At 39.8% G+C, this 20,914-nt stretch overlaps 1 protein-coding gene across 1 annotated transcript in view; it reads left to right on the top strand.

The window, feature by feature from the left end:
• The first annotated feature begins 15,559 nt into the window (after positions 1–15,559).
• The window catches only part of CNN3 (calponin 3), a 30,018-nt gene continuing 24,663 nt past the window's right edge, over positions 15,560–20,914 (top strand). Inside the window, exon 1 of the mRNA XM_007426727.3 lies at positions 15,560–15,740. Coding sequence (XP_007426789.2) covers positions 15,684–15,740 — 57 coding nt within the window. The 5' untranslated portion in view covers positions 15,560–15,683. The remainder of the gene's footprint in view (positions 15,741–20,914) is intronic.

The following is a 20,914-nucleotide window of genomic DNA, read 5'->3' as shown; positions in this document are numbered from 1 at the left end:
GGCTAAACCCGCTGCTCTAGCTATCTCTCAAAACATGCCTCCTTCCCCAGTCCCAGGCCACATGAAGGGGAATAACTGATAGATGTTTTTCCCAGCAGCTGGGAATTTCACCAATCTCTGCACCATAACTTGTTCTGCAAGTTAACTTGCTGGCCTCATTACCAAAGCAGAGTAGAGACAAAGTGAATTTAGGCCGACATACCTTGTACTATCTCATGGACTGAAACAAACTGTATTAATTGGCTGTCTGAATGTGATCTAAGTCAGGTGGTTTCTTTTTCTCCTTTTTTTTTACAGAGTAAATGGGTCAGAAAGAAAGGACAATTTGCATTTCCGACAAGACAGTGAGTAAGAGATACTGGACTGGGCACAACGGCTCAGAACAGAAAAGAATGAATCAACACATGTTGAACTGTTGAACAAGACACAGTTGGGCAGGTTCACCTATAAACCCTGATTTGCAAGGAACAGTGACAAGGGTTCACAGAACACATTAAAGGCACCTTCACATCAGGGCTTGTTTGAAATCAGTTACTGATTTACCTGATTGCAGAATGTCATCTTGTTTGGAATGCTAGCCAATGTTTCCTGGCTCTGCATCAGCTTACCGGCACCACTTTGTTTGAGTAGAGCCAGTAGTCCAGGGGTTTTGCAAGCCTGGAATCTGTGGGTAATCCTTTTCAATTGGCAGGAATGCTGCCCAAATGCCACCGTCAGGGCTTCTGAACTAAAGCCAGTATTCCCCCACCCCCACCCCCCCACCCCCACCCCTGTCTCTAAGGCTTCAGCACCCTGGTCCTATATTTGATTGTTTAGAATGGGTCTCCTGCTCTAGCTGCCCAGTCATGCCTGCAGCTACTGTGAAAGAAAAGTTTGGTTGCAGAGAAGTGCTGATGTTGTAATATTTCACCACCATAGCTCAGAGTGAATTTTACGTACCATGAAGTAACGGTGGCTTTCAGCTTGTCACATGAACTGCTCTGATTTTTCAGCCAAAAGCCAAATAAATGCACAAAATCTGTCCTGAAAGTAAAGATGGAAGAGGCAGCTCTAACAATTTATTTCATTCCCTTTTGTATGGACAATATGATTATTCCAGGATCGGACTGACTAGGCAAGGCAGCCTTTGATCTTTACGCTCTCCCACTGGGGAGCTGGAAGGAGCAGCGACTGGCTCAAGATACTTTCTACCTAATCTTAGCATTTTGTGGCCACAGAAGTGATGGCCAGTCAGTTGCACACTGTTGAGGAGGGACTGAGGAAACCCAGGGTGGATTAGCCCAAAGCAAAACCATGAGGCGTGAATTCTGCAGTTCACAGGATTTCCAAGGTGATGATTCTACAAGTGCCACATGGGTGGAGGTGAGTTGTGGGGAAGCAGTTGGGAGTACAGCTCTAAACATTCCAGACTTATTTTCCCCACTTCATTAGTAGATGCAAGTAGGAGAGGACAGGACCAGGCCAGGGGATCTTTTCCTGCTTCTTCCTTGCATCTTTTTTCTCTGCGAAGGAAAGGTTGGGAACCAGACGTGCATGCATCTCACAAGAAGCGTGGGTGGAGGACATGGAGAAGATTACATAAAAATTCAGATACACCTCCTTGAACAACTTGGAGGCAGGGTGGTGTAGAAATACAGTGCAGGTGTGAGACACTGGCTCAGTAAAGGATGCAGCAACTTACATTTTTTAGCTTCATGCTCCATCAATGGATGTACTATACACAAACTTACTTTCCCTAGCAGGACTGCTCAGGGAAAGTGGCAGATTGGGCTTTTGTGAAGTTTTTAATTTACAAAGTCAAAGTTAGACTTTGATCAGCACCTCAGTTTCATGGGCAGGTATCTTACCCACATTTTTTTAAACAGGTTTTTGGAATTAAAAGAAATGACTCGGGCTTGTTTCAGTGTGTTTAACATTTGCTCTTGAAAACCTCCGATATTTCAGCACATTAACATTTTACCTAAAATTGAGAAAATATTTCATTGTCAATGAGATAACTAAGCTTTATGAATGGAACAAGCCGTTTCACATCAAGAAGTGGCCAGGGCCATCAATAATCTAAAGTAACAGCTGTGCAAATGCACCAACGGATTGTAACTCAGAGAGGAATTACCTTAACCTAACTTTGATTAGGATGACCCAGTTGCTGCCCAAACCACAAGAGGACTTCTGGCTTTGGACCAATAAGAGGTCATGATGTTAATTTCCTTTAAAATTGGAATCTGGTAGCACTCCAAATATTGCTGAAATAGAGCTCCTAGCATCTCACCGTTAGCTGTACTGCCTGGCTGCTCTTGGGAGCTGTAATCAGCAACAACTGATAAACCCCACTGTTCAGGATGTATAAAATGTCTGTTATTTCTTGGCAGAGGTGGTAAAATTAGCATTCATCCCATTATTTTCCAATTCTAGTTCTGGTTTTGGTCATAGAATACGAAGAAGCTATGATCATTTTAATTCCAAATGCATTCCTTTGCTGAAATCAATACCAAAAAGAATATTGCTATTGTGATGTATGATAGGAATAGTCAAAGAAGTAAAGTGATTAGCATGGTAGAATTGAATTTAGAAAACATGGGTTCACCTCTGAAATTAACTAGATGGCCTTGGATTTAATTAGCGAACTCACCAAATTACTTATTAGCCTGATCAACCAACCATTTGCCAAAGAAGCCATTTTGTTTTTGATTGTTGCCTTCCTTATAGCAACACTCTGTTGTTCAGTATTTGCTATCACAACTGATAGAAAATACAAGAATCCAGCAGAGTCCAAGGCATAAGCAAACTAACAGATCAATAAAAAATAACACCCCCCCTTTCCTCTGGTTTCCTGTCTAAAAATCCCAGTGTTTGGCTCCCTGTGCACCTCCCCACTTCCCAGTGCAGGTATGACACAACTTGGTCATTCGACAAACCGGTTCAAGAAGTTCTGCTTGAAACTTCACTTTTCTCTGTCTTATTCACAGAGGTAAAACTAGGTAATTCTAGATCATGGATTTAATGTTCTCACTGCAGAAGAGACGGGATTTAGATAATCAGATATATTGCTTCAACCATGGAAACTCTTCTCTCTGTGATTTACAACTGCTTCTTTAAACACAATGTTAGAAGAAAAACAATAAATAAAAATGCCAGGAAGGAAGGGTCTGAGCTTGTACAATTTTTGATTTAAAATCCACTGAAATCTTAGTAACATTATGATCCCAAGAATAAAATAATTTACTTCTGCTGATCTGATGTGAAACACGTAGCTAGTTTTTTCATAGATCACTAAGTAAGGATGGCTTCTAACCGATGATCTGTTGAACAAACTGTACTGTCCTGGTTTTCATATAGCAATAAAATACAGTTGGTAACTGCTCTTGGCACTTACATGCCCATGCTGGCCATGTGATGATGCTGTTTGCTAATTCCTTTGTCATTTCCTGTTGTCAAGGTAGTCATTTGGGAGACAGGACTCACAGTGGGAACCCTAGTCTTTGGCTGTGAGATCCAGCTATAAATGCACCACTTTTGCTGCCTCCAGACAATAAATATCAGCAACTAGCTTCCATCCCCAACCAGAAGCTCAATCCAATGAACTGAGGTTTGTTCTTTTTTACAGTGAGACTGCTCTGCAGGAACTGTGGGATTGCTTGTTCTGCCCATTTCTTTCTCCGCTGTAATGGAAACATCACATGTGCTAAACTATCTCAGCTTACATAGCTGTTTCAGAGTCCCAGAGAAAAAGATGCTTCAAAGTAATTGATCATGAAAAGTCATCTCAATCCAATGATTCTGTCTTCAGGATCTTCCTGCTGCGTTAATAGCTAGGTAATAGAGCTACTTCCGGCTAAATATGCCAACAAAGCCAGATTTGGTCCTCCAGAGCTTCTGTAAAAAGTTGATTCAGAGAGGAAAGATATATTAGAAAACTGGGTGCTTTCAGGTGAGGCTTTTATGGTGCAACTACTCAGCCACAGAATGTTATAAGGGGCCCAGATGATGTCATGTCTCCACTGATAGACCCCCCCCCCCCCCGCAACTTTTCCAGCATTTTTGCTGTCATTTTTCTTTCCAGGAAAAAAAAAAGGTAGAAAAGATTAACTACAGATTGTCTTCAGCTACTGTTATGAGCTATGAAGCAGCTGCAACCATCTTAATGCAGCAAGCCACATTTTCACTTGTGACTTATAGTGTCTCATGGTGTCTTAAAGCATCTTTTAGTCATCATTGTAGCAATATTAGTTATATATATTACCAATATTGATTAGTGATTTATTGCCCTTATATGGGCTAGGGGAAATTATAAAACATTGCTGGTGAGGAAATAGCCAAATGGTGGAATGCTGGCTATTTTAACCTAGACTTTTTATCATGGCTGACCCTAATTTTGATATTTCCATGACTTTTTAAGTCCTCAACACATTTTCCCATTCATGCTAGATTAATTCACCAATACATGTCTTTATTTTCTTTCCGGGGACTGACTTCTGAGTCAAAACATGTAAGACTGAACTGTAAAAAAATTAAAATAGGATTATGTAGATGATGACTATCCACATCCATTGCCTTGAAATACAGGAAATACTAAGAGACACAACTCCTTTCCAAGGCTCTGTTTGTCCTTTGCCCAGATAAGCTAGCTGTATCAAGACAGATAACAAAAAGACTCTAAATTATATTTTAAGGGCAGCTTTCTCAATAAACGCTCAAGGATTTGAACAAGGGCTGTCACACAATCTCTTTCACAACAGTCAAAGTATTGCCAGCAATGTTCATGTGAGGATCCAACTCCAGACTTGTCTTGAAAATCCTAAATTCCACCACTGCATCTGAGTGGCATTAAATGACTGCAAGATTCTAATCTGCTTTGTGACTAGCCTTCTAGGGCAAATAGAGACCGGGGACAACTTTCTTACCAGCTTCCTCTCTGATATTGTCTTTTACATGTTCTGAACAGATATTCATCCTTGTTTTACTGTTAGCTTCTTAACAGTGGGATGAATGCACAGGTGCATGTAGAGAGTCAATTAGTTAAATGACAACTGGATGGAAGACTTTTTACAAAACACATGTGGTGTAAATTTAATCATTTCTCATTTAATTAATATTAAGGACTTATTGCTTTCTCTATAATATCCCCAGAGCCATTTCAGTAGCCCAATAAGCTGAAACTTAACTTAATTTTTCCCCCAGAGGGAGAAAAACTCAACACTAACAGTTTTTCTTTCTTTAGAACAGAGCTCAGATTTTACTTTATACATTAAAATAATGATTGTGCCAATACAGTTGAGAACTAGTAAGAAAGAAGTGATTAGAAAACTGTCATAAGTAACATACAAACTTTCTGAGTCTCAGTCAATACCAAGGTTCCAAGTAAAAGGTGGATGGTAATTTAAAAAAAAGTTTTACTGTCTGCTTAGAAAATACTTTCCTTATTTTATCAAGCCTAAAACAACTTCATTATAAGCAGATGTAACAGGACAACCAAGTCACCTATAAGGTAAATCAAGGTTAATCACTGGATTATCTGATTTTGACAAAAAACCATGAAACAGACTTGATTAGTATACTGAACCGGACTGTAGCCTATCAATCTGTGAAACACTATCAGTCTCTAAGTATAGTGCCAAGTAGAAGTAATTTAGGTAGCCTACAAGTGTAGAACTGAAGCTTTCCGTTTTTATTTAAGCAAAAATTTGGATAGGAAAAGCTTATTTAGTATGAATAGTGGCATGCAGTCTGTGGTTTGGTTAACTAACTAAATAATAGGACCAAACTATTGTTGGTTGGCAAAAATTTCTAATGTAGCATCCAGAAATATATCGATTCATTCTGCATTTGGCCCCTCATAAGAAATAGGTTCCAGTCACAAATTAACCCAGGAAAAGAAAATAGTAGTGGAGAGTAAGCAACTATAATCCAATACACACATACTTGAGGGGGAAAAAAACCTCACTGAACTCAGTTGGACTTAATTAGGAATAAGCGTATTTGGAATTAGTGGCACACCAAAAATTCCTGTAGGTGTCTATCCTGTTTGCAGAACTGGGGACTGAAGCAAAGGAAGAGGGGTTCCGACTATTGTTGGCTGACAGTTATGATGTCTATACGTGGTCTCTGAGAGGAGTAAGTATCTCATAATTAGCTGCTGGGAACATGAGCTGTGTTTTATGCTGATACCCTTATGGGTTTCCTAGTCATTTAATTGACTGCTGGAGCAGCAGAAGTATTAAATAAGCGATCGGTCTGATCCAATGTGACTCTTCTTAGATTCTTAATATAAGTTATTTGTGGGCAGCCTCTGTCCCAATTGTCTCTGCATACCCCACCAGAACCAGCAGGGTAGGCATTCTTCAGGTACTGCCATCTTGTAGGACCTAAGAGCATTATATACCATTATGCATTAGTATGATTTTTGGTTTAATGTGTCATATATATCTAGCTAACTGGGGCTTATTCTATAACCTATATTAATCAACACATAACTTAGCATTTGGTATGAATACAGTTACACAATTTATAAACTACAGGGGCTAGATTAACACATCATTTTCTTGTGTTTTCACAAAACAGCCATCCATAACAAGAGCAATCACTATTTTTCTGCAGAATGAAATGCAATATCAAAATATGAACAAAGTTGTGGTACGTAACTAGCAGTCTCACATTTCCTCAAGTTATAAACTCAATTTGATTTTATGTTAAAGGAAAACAAAATAATTTCATAAAGACTAAAGTGCCCCCAATGTCCACTCCTATGTGTACTGTTTGCTGCCACCACTCAACTATGCCTCACCTGGGAGGTGACCGCAGCATCTATCTTTAAAAGACAAAACAGGAAATTCTTCCAAACCAAATTAATTTGTATTGTTTTAAGTGGATTTTTTTTTATTGGTTTAGTAATTAGTATTTCCTGCTCTGTCATAACACTATCCAACTAATGTTTGGTGTCATGCATTGCAACTTTGCTTGCAAACTAAACTAGTAATTCAATTGGGCAAAATCCCAATCTTCATGTTATTTTGCACTACAAAATTAACTTGTTCACTGTGCTGTAGGAAAAACAAATGATCCAGTGCAATCATTATTAAACAGAGGAACTCAGCGATAACAGATCCAGCATATCCCTGACTTCCAGCAGGATAGCCACCTTGGGTAGGTGCGGTGCGATCAACAATAAATATTGTGGCATCTTTAACAAACTGATTACAGCATAAACCTTCATGGACTATATTGGAGTATGTTGTCCAGATCACCCTAGGTATTAATTATTTTGCTTTGGCAGGCTTAAAATTACCCACCCAACATTTGAAGGCCAGAGCAATTGACTGTAAATGGGAATCTCTCACATTATGGTAAATATTCTGTATGAAATTCATGAAGATGTGATAGAGCAGAGAGTTTTGTACTTTGTACTTTTGTACTTTGCATTAAAGATGCCTGTGGCCATAGACATAATAAAATTTCTTGATGTGTCCACAGTCAATTTTGTCTATTATCCTGAGATCTGTGTTGTGGCAGAAAAAGAGATTTGGACTGATCTGTTCTATGAACCATTTATTTGTTTTTGTGACTCCATAGCATTCTCTGGAGTCTTCTCCAACACCAAAGTTCAGAATTGTCAATATTTTTTCTTTCATGAAAGAAAAAAAAGAAAAAAAGTAGATGGCTTTTTAATGAAACATTCTCGCTTTCTCTTCCATTTGTATCCCCAACCACTAGCCACAGATTAGATATTTAAACTTTGCATCAAGCATTAATAATTGTTATAATTTCTATTTGAGTCCTAAAAACCATGCCCTGGATGTCTAAATCAGGAATAGCCTCCTACTTGAATTAGGCTTCTGCTGTGGAGATATCCTGTCAATGTTGCCATTGTAGCATATTCTCCCATTTTAGTCTCCCAGCCTGATACTGTAGGTAAGGTATCTCTTTTCCAATGTCGTGCTTGGTTTATTCTTGCCACAGCCAACATATATCTTAGTTAAATGTAGCATTTTTCACTTACATTTTCTGAATTACACCTAATAGAAATGTTCATGGTTTCAGTTCAAATTTTATTTTTAATTTTTTTTTTTTTTATGTTTATCTTTCCAATGCTTTTGGATTTTTTTGCATGACCACCATGTGTGGTAAAATGTTCCTTCATTGTTATGGTATTTCCAACATTGTAGTTATATGCTTATCTATCTTAGCAGTCATAGATGGAGTTATATACCATCTGTAGAACATTTTATACTAATTTTCCCTAAAATTGTAGCTGGAGTAAATTTTATTGATTCTTTGGCATATCCTTTCTGATTGATCCACTGTAATTACTTCTCTCAAATTTTGCATCACTTTTATCATACAGTTTTTAATTTGTTCTGTGTGTCATATTTCAGCAACAATTTATAAATACATCCTAGTAATTTATATTGGTTCTGTATAAACATTTCAAAGTCTATCATCTTTCTCTAAGTCCCTCCTTTTTTGAGATCACTTTTTATTTTTCCCGTTATTTGTAAATTCAATAACCATGGTAAATTACTTCCTTCATTGTGCAGTTCCTGTTGTATCTTTAATATCTCTGTTTCTTGAATCCAGATATAGCATACTGGCATATGTAATTGAATCTTTTTTACTGAAATTATCCTTAAAAAGCATTTGATGGTGAGGCTAGTGGTGAAATTGTCAGACTTATTCTTGCTTTTAAAAAATTCCAGATTTTTAACAGGCTTTGTCTTATTACATGTCCTTTCAAATTCTTTTCTTCTTTTGTTTCTTCGTACCATAGTACCTATGAAGTCTGTTAGCTTGACCTGTTCCTTCTATTATTGATGTTCAGTTCTTTGGAGATCTTATCTGGTAATCCATGATAGGCAGCTTGCTCTTTAGTACAATCTTTTATTTTTATTTATTTATTTATTTATTTAAGCAATTTATATGGCCTCCCAACTCACTCACAGTGACTCCAGCCAGCTTACAAGAATAAAAAACCCAATACAAAACCTCCCCCACACCCCTGGCAACAACAGTACATTTACACTAGCCATTTGATGGGCTCCAGGTCGACCTGGGATCCCCAGGCCCACTGGCAAAATCATGTCTTCAAGGCCCTGTAGAAGAGCATCAAGGTGAGGGCCGGTCTTATCCCTGCAGGGATGATGTTCCACAGGAATCTTGGATTGGGGAATGCTAGTCCACCTCTTTCTTTTTAATCTTGTAGAATTTTAAGTCTTACTCGTTTTTTTCCTTCTCCATATGAATCTGTTGCTTGTTCTTTGCCAATCCTGCACGCTTTTGTCTGAAATTGGAATTGGTGCCATTTGGAATAGAAAGTTCATTCGGGGTAATATATTCCTTTTTATTATTGCATTAAGTCCTAGCCAGGAAAATTTCAAACTTCTCCATCTTTTGAGATCTTGCTTTATTTCTTTCCGTAATTTGTTATTTGTTTTGAAATATATCTTTATTGCTTCCTGTCAGATAGAGTCCTAGTTAACTGAGTCTTTTGTTATCTATAACCAATCTGTTTTCTTTATTAGAGGTTGATTTTGAATTCAGAAAAGCAACCAAAGTCTTTAATTATTTGCATTAGCTGTCATGCAGAACTTTGTGATTGCATAATTGTTAATACTATATCATTTGCATAACATGTTCTCCTCCTTCATTTTAATCACACTTATTTGTTTGTTTGTTGGATCTTGTTTGCTAGGACTTGCAAAGCAATTACAAATAGTAAGGGAGAGAGTGGACACCCTTGGCTTGTAGCTTTGCATATTCAAAAACTTGCAGAGAATATCCCAGTCACTATAACCTTTGCTGTTTGTTGTTGATACATACTCTCCTCCCAGGTTTTAAATTCTTCCCTGGTTTCATTTTGTTTAAAACCTTTAGTAAAAATAACTATTCCAAATTGTCAAAAGATTTTTCCTTGTCTAAAAATATTACTGCTGCCTTATTTTTCTAAGTATTGATGCATTCTAGTGAATTTCTAATAAATCTACTCTTGCCTATCATCTTTCTCTTTGGAATACTTTGTTCTTTTTTTCACTATTTTTAAAAAATTCAAATGTAGAGTTTTTAATTTTTTAATCATTTTGCTTTTTTTAGCTGTCTTTGTATTACAATATATTTTTCTGTTTTCTTTATATTTTAATATTTTAATAAACATATGGATTTAAAAATACTTTCACTTCCATAGAGTATCACAGGGAAAAACTTTGCCTGCCCAGTTCTGATCTTTGTAGGCATAGACACAACATGGCATTTGAATATGTTTTCAAAGGCCTTCATTGCTACTCTACCAAGTGCTACTGTGGTGTATTTCTTGACTGCTGGTTCCTTTTCTGTAGATAGTCAATCCTAAAAAGCAGAAGCTGTCCACCAATATCTTCGCTGTCAGTTCTGGTTGCCATACCTGTTGCATTACTTTGGTCTTTAATCTTAGTCCCATTTTTTCACTGTGTTCATTAACTTTAATTATTAGAGCCTGCAGATCATTTGTATTTTCAGCCATCAGAGTGGTATGATCAGCATAGCGTAGGATATTGATATTTCTTCCTCCAGTTTTAAAACCATGCTCATCTTCTTCCAATCCAGCTTCCCTCAATATATATTCTGGAAGGCCACTCTCCCGGCCTTCCAGAAAGGGGTGAAGACCTGGCTCTGCTAACTTGCATGGGCAAGAAGAGATATAATCAACCCTGGGGGTGGCTGGCGCCTTGAAGACGCTCCCCAAGTCTAATAACTCCTAGTTAACATCAGCTTCTTGGAAGATATTTATTATTTATACAGGAAGTCTTATTGTAATGTATTTTAATTAATATTTATTATTTTTACTGTAAACCGCCCAGAGTCGCTCTGCAGTGAGATGGGCGGTGACAAATTTGAAATATAAACAAACAAACAAACAAATATTCCACATATAGGTTGAATAAATAAGGGGAGAGTATACAGCCTTAACATACTCCTTTGGTAACCTGGAGCCAGTCTGCTTTGCCATGTTTCATCTGGACTGAGGCTTTCTAACTTGCATATAGGCTTTGCATGAGAACAAAGAGATGTTTTGGGATTCTGGTTTTCCTAAGCACATTCCACAGTTTGACACGGTCAACACAATCAAGAATTTTTTACAATCAATGAAACACATATTGACTTATTTTTAGAATTTTAGAATCCAGTGTTCCTCAGCATTTTCTAAAGCTTGCATGAACATCTGCAATTTCCCTTTTCATATGGGATTCTAATTTGTGTTAGATGACCTAAGATTATTTTGCTAGCATGTAGAATTAAGGACATCATGCAATAGTTTGCACACTCTATTAGATCTCTTTTCTTTGGTATTGGTATGCAGATTGCTCACTTCCAATCTGTTGGCTGCTGTGTCTTTCTCCAGATTTGCTGGCATAGTCAGAACCTTTAGGGAATCTTCTTCTGTTCCTTACCATATTTCTATAGATATTCTTTCAATTCCTGTAGCTTTGACTTGGTAATGATCAAAGTACTGACTTAATTTCATCTTCTAGTACCAGAAGTTCTTTTAAGTAGGGAATATCATCTAAGGCAGGGGTCCTCAAACTTTTTAAACAGGGGGCCAGTTCAAGGTCCCTCAGAATGTTGGGGGGCCAGACTATAGTTTGAAAAAAACATGAGGAGAGGAGGAGAGCCACCGGACCTGGCATACCTCTCATGTAGAATAGTCCGGCTCTACATTCTCCCTCCTCGTGCATCGCCTGCAGCTCCCGACACAACCCTGACACTTCCGCTTCTGACAGACAGCAGCGACGGCCAATCAGATGGGCGGGCCGGATAAATGATCCTGGCGGGCCGTATCTGGCCCATGGGCCATACTTTGAGAACCCCTGATCTAAGGTATCTTGGATATTGACATCTCTACAGTACAGAATTTCAGAATACTCATTCCATCTTTCTTTGATCTTCTGGGAATCAGTTTACTGGAGCAACCTGTGACCTTCCCTGCCAGCTTTCCCACTGACTTTGCTTGTGGGAAACTGGCAGGGAAGGTCGCAAATGGTGATCAAGTGACCACAGGATGCTGCAACCACTGTAAATGTAAGCTGGTTGCCAAGTGCCCAAATCGCAATCGCATGACCGTGGGGTTACTGAGATGGCCAGAACTTCAAAGATAGACCTGAGGGCCCTATCCTTTGGCATTATATCATTAATTGCTTTATCTTGTCTACCCATGTGGTTTTCTTGGTCAAATACAGGAGCGGTTTACCATTGCCTTCTCCTGCAGAGTATGAAACATTACCTTTGCCATTGTCATGAAAGCAATCATTCACTTCCAGCTTCTTCTTATACCACTGCTGCCAATATAGGTTGCTTTAACTGGACAGTTAGGGTGACTTTCATACCTTGGGTGACCCTGTTGGGATTATATGCTCTTTGCATAAACTCCTGGCATTCTTCGCTCATCCCTCCCAGGAAGATCCCCCATCACAGGAGTTGAGGGGGTAGGTTCAATGTAGCACCCTCTAATGACCATATATCTACATACAATACTCCACTGCACCTCTCTTTGTGCCTACCAATCTCCATGTCCCACATGATTTTCTTCTTTTAGACTATCTAAATGATAAACAGAGATAAATGGGAAGTAGTATGCTTCAAAACAAAGTGTCATGGTTAAGCACAATCTTTATTTTCAAGAATGCTTCTGGGCCTGCAGATTTATTCTAAAACCATTCTTGGAAAACAAAAATGATAGGGAGTTGCAGTTTAGGTCTCTGTTTAAAAGTATGCCTAAGTACAGGTAGAAATTATACAACAAGATAATGGATGATGGTAAGCAGTAATCTCCTAGTTCTGGTGCTTAGTGATTCACCACATCCACTATGGCAGCCATTTTGTATGGGTTGTGCACTCTCAGAAGTTAAAATGTTCCTAAAAATTGTAGACTCTTGACTTAGTAGGATTTGCAAACCCAACCATTCTACTTAAAGAACGTGGGTTACATCACTTTCTTTTTTTGGTTTGGCATTTAAAGAGTTTTATAAGTGGAAAGAATCCAAAACAAACAGGGTGGTGATGTCTAAAATTATACCAACTGAACACACTGCAATACCAGAGTCCAAGTAAAAGTGCCTCTATGTAATTACATTTGTGAAGGATTAAATAAATTGTTATCAGAAAACTTTTCACTCTCCTCCTCCGTCTCTCTGGCATACAGGTGAAAAAGATTTCACATAGTACAGAGAAATGCTGCTGATCTAATATTTTCAGATGTGATGGAAGCAAAAAAGTAAACATTTATCACTGCACTCTTCTATGTTCTAGAGTGAGTCTGTCTGGGGCTTTCCTTGGTTAAATAGGAAGACGAAATAACCAATGATCTGCAGCCCTTTTCCTGTAACAGGAAGTTCAATTCACTCATCATCTCTCTCCCTGAATATTCCTCACCTTTTTCCATGTTTCCCAGTCACATTTCAAAAGACTCCAAAACAACAATAAGATCATTTCCTAAAATGTTTTACAATATAAAAGCCCAATCAATCACAAAAACAAATTCAAATAAATTTAGCATTCCATATAAACACACACATACACACACACAACCCCAAAACTAGACAGGGAGACATTTTCAGCCTTTTTTTCTTAGGCTGTATGTAAATTCTATTCACATACAAGACGTTTTATGGCAGTTGTCACAAAGACATCATCAGAACTTTTTTTTTTGACAAGCAAAAATCCAATAAACTACATTTATCTAAATTATATATATCTAAGAGATGCAGCAGCAGAGTTATATGGTGGATTTCTGTCTGTCAGAAGCATAGGAACCCCGCTAAAAGAACAAAAAATAAATAAATCTAGCAATCCTATTTATAAAATCATAATTTCTGTGATTCAGGCAAAGGACAGCTTAAACACAAATTAAATAATTGGAAGCATTCATATGTATTGTGTATGCATAGTTTATACAAAAATACTGTATAAGTTTTTTTTAAAAAACTAACCAACTATTGATCTAGTTGAGAAACTTTTAAAAAGCATCTGTTCCTTCTGTAGCATGTGTTAAAAATTAGTGGCCATTTCAGATTCTTAAAGCAAAGTTTCCTGCATGTTATTTTTCCATAATGTTGCTACAAAATTCTGAACAGCAAGCAATTTTTTCTTGCTTTCTTTGATGTTTCTCTCTTCCTTGGCAGAAGTGGTAAGCAGACTCCTTTCCAGTCATTAACAGCTGCCAATTCTCCCTCCAACTATCCTGAGCCTCCATGATCCAAATTTACAGATCTCAATATATTTTCATAACAACTTTGTCCATATCTTCTATTCAACTGCACCCTCTTTCTCCTAGCAGCAACCCAAAATTTCCAACAGCCCCTTCATCCACAATACAACCTCTGTTAAATGTATATGGCTTTAGATCATAATATGAATTTGGGGGAGGAAGAATTGCTACTATACACACACACACACACACACACATATTGGTGGATGCATGACTAAAAGAAAATGAACCACTTGTTGGCAGTTGGGGTGCCATAATATCCCTATTTGTAAATTGATAACTGAGCATGTGAGAGCCAGTTTGGTGTAGTAGTTAAGGCATCAGGCTAGAAACTGGGAGACGGTGAGTTCTAGTCCCACCTTAGGCACAAAGCCAGCTGGGTGATCTTGGGCCAGTCCCTCTCTCTCAGCCCTAGGAAGGAGGCAATGGCAAACCACTTCTGAAAAACCTTGCCAAGAAAACTGCAGGGACTTGTCCAACCAGTCTCTGAGAATCAGATACAATTGAACAGATAAAAAAAAACTAAGCATACAAATAATATTTCACAATTTTAACCGCATCTGTGTGCATTTTAAAGACTTTAAATAACCAAGCCTTCCCAAGGTAACACATCCTAGTTTAGATGACTAAGGATATAATCCTAAGCACACTAACTAAGTCCTTGCTCCTTCTGAGTCAAAACGCTTAGGAGTTGTGTTTAGGATTAGGAAAATAAACAATCATTCCCTTAATCTTTGGCAGCTTCCCCCATCAGGTGCCCTCCAGTTTGGTGCCGTACCACAACACCCATCCTTCCCAGCCCTCCTGGCCAGCCAGGCCATTCAGGGTAGGATTGGTAGCCTAGCATCTGGACCCCCGTTTGGGAAAGGCGGTTTTGTAGCGCACCCACGACTCCATCCCTCCCGTGAGTGATTAATCTCGCGCAGCATTGACGAGAGCGGGCTGCGGTTGGTAAATTAACGCGGGCCGTAAAGGAATTAATTTGACACGGGTCTAATGAACGGGCTGCGATGATTAAACCAGCATTATAGGGGGCTTATATGGAGCTGACGCAGCGGAAACGGTTAGGAAGTGGCCGGGTCCTAGAATGCCTTTCTGCGGTCTCCAAAAGTGCCACCACGTAGACTCGGCGAGCGGAGCGAGAGTGCGTCCAGCCCCGCCGCTTGCCCGCCGGGGCTCCTCTCGCGGCCGGGAGAGGAATGGCTCTTCGGCTTGGAGAAGGGGCGACGAGGCTGCTCTCTGGGCCGGGGCGGGACTAGAAGTTTCGGAGGCCGTCTGAGCCGCAGCGGGCGCCCTGTCAGCCAGCCTGGCCCACGTCCCTCCCTCTCCGAGCCCGGCCCGCCCTCGCGCGCTCGCTCCCCACTGGCAGCGCGGAGCATCCAGTCGAGCGCAGGCAGAGCTTCCGCCGCGTTCCCACCTTGGGCACGGACTTCGACCCGGCGCCGCTCCCGCCGCCATGACCCACTTTAACAAGGGCCCCTCTTACGGACTTTCCGCCGAGGTGAAGAATAAGGTAAGACGCCGCCAGGGAAGGGAAGGGAAGTGCAGTGGCGGAGCCCGCCCGCCCGCCCGCTCACTCCGCGGCTTGCTTTCTCTCCCGCTTTGTTTGCGCCTCCGAGGGGAAGGCGTGGGATGGAGGCAGGCAGGCGCGGGAAGAGTTGCTGCTGCTTTCAGAAGGACGGAAGGGGGTCGCGGTGGCGCTTCCCTGCGCTCCGTTCCTCGGGTTGGGGGAATGGAGCGGCCACTGCGCCCACCCCCTCTTTTCCCACATAGTTTCAGGTTTTCGAAACCCTATTCCTGTTTCCAGCGTCTTTGGTTTTCCCCGCCTCTTCCATTACTCCCCCCTCTCCATTGTTTGGTTTAAATGGGGTGGAATGTGCGCGAAAGAAAGGGTGGTTTAAGAGGAAGGTTTTTCTCACGTCCCTAACCTTGCGCTGAAAGAAAGCTGCTGCTTCTGTCTGGAGGAGGGGAATCCTCCCGGTCTTTTCCCGTAGGGTGTAATCGTGGTGAGAAATACTCCTCACCTCTTGCTCGGTTTATGGGAAGAAATTCACGCTCACACATGCAGACGCTGAGATACACGGGGTCACAGGCAGTGCGGGAAAAACCTTGGCCTTTCCGAGACTTCCACTCCTCCTTTTCCTTATTTCAGGACAAAAAAATGGGCTCCCTTGTCATCTTTCCCCCTTCCTTCACATTTAGACACCCTGCCGGTCTCTCTCTCTCTCTCTCTCTCTCGTTTACTAAACATTCTTCCTACGGGGTTTATTCATAAGCTATGACCAGGCGCACCTTTCTTGTAAAAGATCCAAGACACCAAATAGCGGGGGAAGGGACGCCCCCCTCCCCCGTCCCTTGAAATGGCATAGCGCGCTCCTCGTGTCGTCCTCGTAATTAGAAATACATTTGTCCCGCGATTCTCCTTGTGTTCCCTACGTCGCCGGCCCTCCTTTACTCTTTGCATCCGTGAGGTTTCTGTTGGCTTCTGCAGCGTTTCTCTATCGCGGGTCGCTTTTCCTCGTCCTTCAGCCTTGGCTGGAGAAGTGCTCGACGCTTGCCGGGTCGACCTCAGGGTCAGGCGTTATGTTTCCCTTTAACTTTTCTTGGCCTCTATGATTCCTTCCTCTTAGAGTGGAAAAGTACTTTCCCAGAAGGGGAAGGCGGGGAAAAGGGCCTTTCTCCCTCGTTCCCTCCTTTCTTTCCAACTACTGCAGATGCCGAGGTTAATATCAGCCAGCCGTTCCGTCTGGCGAACCGCTGAGGGACGAACTCCGTCTGCTGAGAAGAAAAGGAGACAAAGACAGCAAAATGCCGCTGGCCGGTGGCTTTTGCTCGGGAGTTTTGCTCTCTTGAGACTGTGACTTGACAAACGGGGGTGGGCAAGCCCCCTCCCCCGCTTGGAGGACTGGCTCTCCTGCTGCTGCCTGTGGGACCCACCCAAGCTCGGGAGATGGCGGCGGCAGGGGGAGCGGGAGGTGCTCCCAGCCTACGTGGCTCCAATCTAGCGCTAGCGAACGCCAGGCAAGGATGGTGCGTTGAGGAAAAGACGGATGCGCGCTGCCTCTCTGTCCCCCTTCTTCTCTGTATTTCTGTACCGCAGCACGCTTTCCCTTGAGGAAAACAGTCTTCCTGACGGCCAGGAAGACGATGAAACAACAAAATAGTAAGAGCAACCTCCCAAAGCCCACAATAGTGATTTTAAAAGCACCAAAACAGTTGTCTTTGTTATTGAGGGCAGTCTGGTTTCTAAAACAGAGGTTACTTTTGAACCATTGTGGTCTAAGGATTGCTGGATTAAAATGCCAACAAGAATAAAGTAGGGTGGCTGTTGTAAACTAGTACAGGAGATCTTGCAAAAAACAGCAGGACGCCCAACATCCTGCTCCCTTTTTTCCCAGCAACCTAGCACTGTAACTCTCATAATCCTTCCATCATATCCTGCTAGTTTAGGGGTTTTTAAAACCAACCCTTGCACTCTTATTTGATATGTTGCTTCATTTATATTCATTTCCTGTCCTGTGCAGTCATATTTTTCCAGATACAGTGATGTACTGATAGGGGAATTGGAGCCAGTTCTCAGGCTTTTAAAAGAATCCCTTCCATCCTAAATAGAACATAGGAAAAGGTAATGAAACTTGGCAGATATACTAGCTCCATCATGTTAATTTGCTGGACCTATTTGGTCTGCAGAACAGATGAGAAGTGTCACCTCTGTCTCCCTCCCCTTCCAACACTTCCAGCTCAAAACCCCAGCACATTCCAATCACATTACATCATAGGATACTGGGGAGAGACCAGCCAATCCATGTGGGTGTTGTGCACAGAATGTTCATTGTCTCCACACTGCTGCTCTGAAGTCCAAAGTGGTGGGGAGGAATGGGGGAAGATACACACAAAGGAAGCTGCTGCAGCTTGGGCTTAAGTTTCCCTTAAGTCCCCTGGGAAATGAAGTATTCTGAGACATTCCCATCCTCCTCTGAAACGAAGTCCAATGGTGGTACCTAATTCCTACTTCGTAACATACTCATGTCATAAGAGCAAGGTGACCCTGATATGTGGAACAATATGAATTTAACAAAAGTTTAATATTTTGACATTACAAAATGCGAGTCTTTGGGGATAGAACAGAAAACTCAGAAATTTTTATGGGTTTCCAAAACTGCTTGATCCATCTTTTTTAATCTTGGGTCACCCAGTTCTGTGCATGCTTACTTGTAAGTAACTCCCAGTGATTTCAATGGGGCTTGCTGCAAAGTAAGTATAGACAATACTGTTTTCTAACTGAACTTCCATATGTAGTTCTTTGGATTGTTACCTTTCTATGATCTGTCATTTTTGTTGTTGTCATTTTGCTTTCTGAGCAACCTGTTGGAACAAACACCACTTCTGCTATTGATAACTTTTAAGAGGGTATTTTTTTCTGTAAGCCTTTAACATTCCAAATAAAATCAGTTTGTTTCAAATAGTCGTTCACAAATATGAACTATTTTAAATAATAATATAGTATAATCTTGTAATTGGGGAATAATTTATTTATTGACATGTATTGGAAAAGAAAATATGTGTTCTCATACACTTCTTAAAGGTTAATTCACCTCTGAGAATGGAATGAACACTCTTTTTTATTATGTACAAGAAGTATCTAATACATAAAACATGAAGAAAATGATACATGTCCCTCCTTTAACTTTCAGCACAGAAATTCAAAGCAGCTACTAAAAGAAATATAAAACATGACTAGGTCAAAATAGACTGATCAATAAGGTCTTTCTCTCCTGTAGACAGATGGACAGATAGTAGAGCTAGGGCCACTGCTCAGAAGAAAGTAGTTCAAACTTCCTCTTTTTTTAAGTTGAGAGGATGGGCAAGATGACAGCAGAGTCAAAAAGGCTTCTTTCCTTATGCTGCAGATACTTTACTACTCAATTACTTGTCTGTTTTCTTCAGTAGAATGTTTTGTAAGGTTAATGTGGCGTGCCAATACATCACTGTATTTAAATATAATTTTTAATAATGCACGTTCATGTTCAATAATTACAAAGCATTGGAATAAGAAAGCACGATATGTGATAATGACTTTTCTTGTCTCTGCCTGAAAGTAAAAAACAACTTTTAATCAACACACCTCAGTATTATTACTGTTATATAAACCATAATTTCATACTGAAAAATAGTTTGCTACGTGACAATAAAGGTTTGCAATCTTAGAAATTTAACTCACACAACTGGTTGTGCCATTCTGACAATGTTTGTTGCGCTAGACAACCTTGTTAGATACTTTGTACAAAGAAGCTGTTTCCATCATTACTGATTTTGAATAAGATTCTTGATAGAATAAGAATTATATATTCATGTAGGAACAATATTTCATATTGTCTTTTGCATTTAAATTATGGCCTTTCATATTTTTACATTATAGATCACTCCTGTTTAGTAGACCTCTTTGTTTCAATGAGGTTTATTCTAAGAGGAATTTTGAATCCCGGTGCAAATGGATTTACTTGGAAATAGATTCATTAAATATCAATAGAACTTAGAAGTAGATGTGCTAAAAACTACAATCTTAGTGGAATTTATCCTTTTAACTTGTTAATACCTATGTATATTGGTCTTATTCAAGTGTTACCCTTCTATAGCTAGCTTCTAATAACATTTTTGCAATATCTTTTAAGATGCTGTGCATTTTGATCTTGCTGATTTTGATAACTATTATAGATAATACAATTTATTCCCCATTTATCTCTCTTTTTTGCTTCAAATACTGTCTGTCTTAACTATTTTGAATTCTAAGAGACTGTAAATCTGATGAAGTTTACATTTTATAGTTCATTATAGTTCATTTTATGAACTATAATTCAGCTGACATCAAGAAATATGTTTCTGCTCCAACAAGAGACGAAGCAAAATAAAGGAGAAGTGAAAGAGTACTTTAGATTCTTGCTTTGGATGCTTGGATATATTGAAAATTATGATAGTTCTGGGTAAGAATACATTGGTGATTTTTTTCTTAGCAGTACAGGCCATAAAGTTAGATTTGTAATAATATTATCTGAGAAATGTCTTATGCTTCATTGCCTTAAAAGCTGCTACTAGACTCTTTGATTTTGAGGAAATACGAGAAAATGAAAAAAGTCCAAATGCATAATTTGTGTTTTGAAGTGGGCAATATTAGAATATGCTCTGCTGCTCCATTCCTAAAATAGAGAGAATCATGCTATTTAAAAATAAAATAAATAAAATGAAAAGGATTTCCTGTGCAATACATACCTCAAAATCATAGAAAACAGGAAGGGACCATCAAGATATTGGGGAGTAAGAACCATATCCTCTCAGACTCTTTTTAACAGAAAATGATGTCTAACTATAAATAGTTCCTGCCTTTATCCATTTGTGAAGGCTTTTTAAACAGGGTAGATGTGTATGCCAAAGTAATAGTACGTATAACCCAAAGAATAATTTGAAAAATCTAGTTTATACTTTAAATCAGTGCAGACTGGTGTGCAGAAGGCATTAATTTCAGTAACGTTAGGCAGAGCTCCTCTGTTAAGCAGTTAGTTACATGAACAACTAATACCTGTTATGTTATGTGACGTTGCAGAGTAGCTTAGTTAGGGCTGGTAAATAATGGTTAATTGCAGCTCTGGGAACACTTCACCAGTAAATATCAGGGCTATCATTCAAAACCTG

This window comes from Python bivittatus, unplaced genomic scaffold (assembly GCF_059951505.1).
Source record: "Python bivittatus isolate LINGU-HERP-01145 unplaced genomic scaffold, Pbiv_v1 ctg000700_np1212, whole genome shotgun sequence".
Lineage (NCBI taxonomy): Eukaryota > Metazoa > Chordata > Lepidosauria > Squamata > Pythonidae > Python > Python bivittatus.
The sequence above is the reverse complement of the archived record's forward strand: the minus strand, read 5'-3'. Positions and strand labels throughout refer to the sequence as shown.